The 4,326-nt window shown below is 35.4% G+C and overlaps 1 protein-coding gene across 1 annotated transcript; it reads right to left on the minus strand.

Annotated features, from left to right (window-relative positions):
• Positions 1-2,266: 2,266 nt before the first annotated feature.
• On the minus strand, positions 2,267-4,108 carry LOC137574140 (uncharacterized). Its single transcript, XM_068286279.1, has 3 exons — positions 4,096-4,108; positions 2,507-3,747; positions 2,267-2,451 (listed from the first exon to the last, which is right to left on the minus strand). Coding segments are annotated over exons 1-3 (1,254 nt in total). The 5' UTR covers positions 4,097-4,108; the 3' UTR covers positions 2,267-2,439.
• Positions 4,109-4,326: the final 218 nt, after the last annotated feature.

Below are 4,326 nucleotides of genomic sequence, written 5' to 3' on the forward strand. Positions count from 1 at the left end.
AAATGGTCCATTGCCTTTAGGTATACAATGCAAGAAACCTTGTTCTTTTCCAGATCTTGGAGAATAGGCAACACATTTAAGACAGTTTTCAATATGACTAGTACATTTGTCTTTGAGGTTTGCGAACCAGTAACTTTTATTAATTAAATTAATCATTTTGTCTCTCCCTATATGTCCTATTTCATTGTGATACCTATACAACACATGATCTTCCATATTTTCTGGAACATAAAAGAGAAGTCTACCATCATTTGCTTTTCTATAAATCACTCCATTTCTCATCTCATACAATTTGTGTTCAGCCTTCTCTAATAATTTCCTTAAGTTTTGAATTTTAGGATCCTTTGATTGGCAAATTATTAGATTATCTTCAAAACTTGTTGTTTCAACTACCATAACATTTGTACATCTGCTCAAAGCATCTACATGCTGCATTTTGTTTCCGGGCCTATAAATCAATTCATAATCATAGTTTTGAAGCTCTAACGCCCATCTAGCAATTCTAGGGTTAAGTTCAACTTTGTTTAATGTCAGTGTTAAAGAATTACAATCTGTCATAATCTTAAAGCGTTTACCTTGAAGGTAAATACGAAATCTGCGTAAAGCATAAATGATTGCAAGAGTTTCTAACTCAAAGCTATGATACTTTTCTTCTGCTCCGGTTGTTCGTTTTGAAAAATAGGATATAGGATGCAACAATTTGTCTGATTTTTTCTGAAGTAACACTGCTCCGAATCCTAAAGCACTGGCATCGCAATGCAATTCAACCTCATCCTTGTAATCGTAAATTGCTAACACCGGTGCATTTATAAGTTTTTCTTTGAGCAGTAAAAAACAATTTAATTCTTTTTCTTGAAACACAAATTCATTTTCTTTTTTCAAAAGATCATATAACGGTTTCGCTAAAATAGAAAAATCTTTAATAAATCTACGAAAGTACGAGCATAACCCAAGAAAACTTTGAACAGCCTGTGCCTTTTCAGGTATTGGAAAATTTTTTATCGCTTCCATTCCTTTATCATCTGTTTTTATACCTTCACCTGATATTTGATAACCTAAATATTTGACACAGGACTTCATAAATTCACATTTGTCCAAACGTAGCTCTAATTTATTCTTAGCTAATCTTATAAAAACATCCTTTAGAGTTTCTAAGTGTTCATTTATATCCTTGCTGGCGACCATGATATCGTCCATATACACAACTAACTTGTTGTCTTTAATCATATCACAAAATATCTTATTTATAAAGCGTTGAAACACAGCTGGCGAATTTTTTAATCCCATGGGCATTCTTAAAAATTCGTATTGCCCTAATGGAGTGACAAACGAGGTGTACTTAATAGATTCCTCATTTACATGCACATGAAAGTATCCATTTTTAAGATCCAATTTTGTGAACACCGTTTTATTTACTAATTTGTCAAGTAGGTCATCTATCAGTGGTAATGGATAATTATCTTTAATTAAAACTTTATTTAGTTTTCTAAAGTCGATACACAAACGAATATCTCCTGTTTTCTTTTTTACTAACACGATTGGTGACGCGTACTCCGACTCACTCGGCTGTATAATTCCTTTTTTTTAAATAATCATCTAATAATATTTGCAATTGATCTTTTTCTGTATATGAAAGGCGTCTGGGAGAACAACTAAAGGGTTTCGATTTTTCTAAATTTAATTTGATTTCACATCTAGTCATTGGCTCTTCTGGGATTGTCGCATTTAAAGAATAAATTTTAATTATTTGTCTTAGTTTACATTTGGTATCATAATTCAGTTTTTCGTCCCAATTAAAATCTTCAATTGTGTCTTCAGTGTAATTAATATTTGATAAGTCATTGACGACTTTTTCTAATTCTTCCTCAATAAATTTGTTATTTGATTGAATAGTAAGTATTTCGTGTCTCTGTTCATTTAACGTCCTATCAGACTGTATCCTATCTTTTTCCTTTAACTCTGTGTTATCTGTTTTATTTAATTCTATACTAACTGTTTCATCTAACTGTTTACTTACTATTTTATCTACTTGTTTACTAACTGTTTCATCTAACTGTTTACTTACTATTTTATCTACTTGTTTACTAACTGTTTCATCTAACTGTTTACTATATTTTAAGTTAGAATTATTTGTATCTTCTCTGTTTTCAATCTCCATTTTTTGTACTGTAACCAATTTCAGTGCGCTTAGATTAAATTTCAAATTACATGCCGCTAAAAAGTCTCTTCCAAGAACTACATCGTGACTCATAGACTCATTCGGTACTACATTTAAATAAAAATAACATTTTATTGATCCTTTCAATACATAACATAAGGTTTTTCCAAATATGTTTAATTGGCTTTGATTTAAACCGAAATATTCTTTCAATACTGGCTCCAGTGTTAGGTGATTTGATATATGACGTTTTTTAACAAAAGAAATAGAGCTTCCAGAGTCTAGGAGGCACGCTGCAATTAATGGAGATCTAGATTTTTGACAAAAATATATATTGAATATTCTTACATATTGGTTGCCAGTCGCACTCTTCCTCTCCGGACATTGGGCAACAAAATGGCCAAAAACACCACAAGCGTAGCAAGATCCTCGCTCCCTTTTCGGTTTATGACAATCAATTGCTAGATGACCCTTGGAATTGCAATTCACGCAACGCACATCCTTATAGACGCTGTTATAAGACTCTCTGCCCGATTGTGTTGGAATAGGATGTTTCTTTAACTCCGGTAGACGCACTGATGAAAACGCCTGAAGGATTTGCCTTGGATCCGAAAAACACTGGATACGTGCTTGATCGCGCAAACTTTTTGATGATATCCCGTCAATGATGCACTCCAACAGCTCCTCCATATCTATGTTGATGTCATCAGCCAGCCTCATCTTTTCATCGAAATAGGAACCAAAATTCTCGCTGGCTAGCCACTTGCGATTCTGAAATTTGCTTCTAGCCTCAGCTTTCGATGTTTTATTTCCAAATGCCAAGTAAAGTTGATCAAACAGCTGATCGACCGGCTCGAGAATACGTGTCGCACTGTTGTGCAGCCACTGTTGTGCTTTACCCTTTAGCTTAGCGATAAACAGCATCCGCATGCATACAACATCCAAGTTATATATTTGCGAAATATTTTGCATCTGAGAAATCCAAGCGCGAGCACAAGTGTCCCCATTATAATCCATAGCAACTTCCTTTGCTAGCGACAGAGCTGCTGCTGGTGAATCCAATAACTTGTTTATCATTTGGTTGGATCGCTGTTCAACACTACCATATTTGGCGGTGCCAATGTGGTCGTTGATATTTCCAGCGTTGCCACTGCAGTTGGTGTCTTTTAGAGCGTTGCCACTGTGGATGTTGACGTCATTAATGCTGTCAAGGCAATCGACTGTAAGATTGCCATGTGCTCGATCTGAAACCTCGAGACACAACTTCTGTAGCATGGCTCTGGTAGCATTGAGTTCTCCACGTAACTGTATCAATGTTACAGCTTCATCGTTTAATGCTTCCATTTGCTCTGGCTGAGCGCTGATTTGTTGTTCGACAGCTTCAATCTCCTCATCATGCGGTAGCTCAGCATCCACATGTTGAGCTAGGGGCTGATCACGGTTTCCTTGCTGCTCAATGTTTTCAGCTTGCTGAGACTCCGGTGGACTTCCACGCTGCTCTGGTGGAATTTCAAGCAGACGGGCCATAATTTCGGCTCTAGAGCCCGTTGTAGGCAGACCGAGACTCTGTAACCACTGTTTTAAAAACACTACGGAACACAAATTAAAGTTAACTTCGTTCATGGCGAGTAAGAACCACTTCTGAGATTGTAAGAGTTATAATCGTTTATTATTTTCTCAGCTTTAATATCAATTCACAATGGATGGATTAATATTTTTATGTTTTTCTCAAATGCACGTCTGGTCGCTGTAAGCTTTTCAGATAGGAAGAACGTATCAGCGTTGTCTTCTTTTAAGGTCATCGATATCACAACATTGATATCGATATAACTTAATCGCTACATAATACAGGTTATCGCTTATACAATAGGGTTCTTTTATATATGTATTGGATTAGCGTTATTATTGAAGTAAGTAAATAAGTATTATATACATACTTAGACCAGGGGATTTATATGTAGCCTACTACACTATACATATGTATGTATGTATGTATAAGCAACAATTGAAATTGATTGACACTTGTCAGTTTTCCTAAGTGTACTTTAGTTGTCTTAACCCATTCATATTCGTTGAACATGCCCCATTACTGGAATTCCCACATCTCTGTTTCGGTGTGGAGAAGGGGTGAAAAGCATTTTCTTTGCTTTTTTTTTTTTCTGCCTCAA

The sequence above is a fragment of the Drosophila tropicalis genome, unplaced genomic scaffold (genome assembly GCF_018151085.1).
Source record: "Drosophila tropicalis isolate 14030-0801.00 unplaced genomic scaffold, ASM1815108v1 contig_443, whole genome shotgun sequence".
Taxonomy (NCBI): domain Eukaryota; kingdom Metazoa; phylum Arthropoda; class Insecta; order Diptera; family Drosophilidae; genus Drosophila; species Drosophila tropicalis.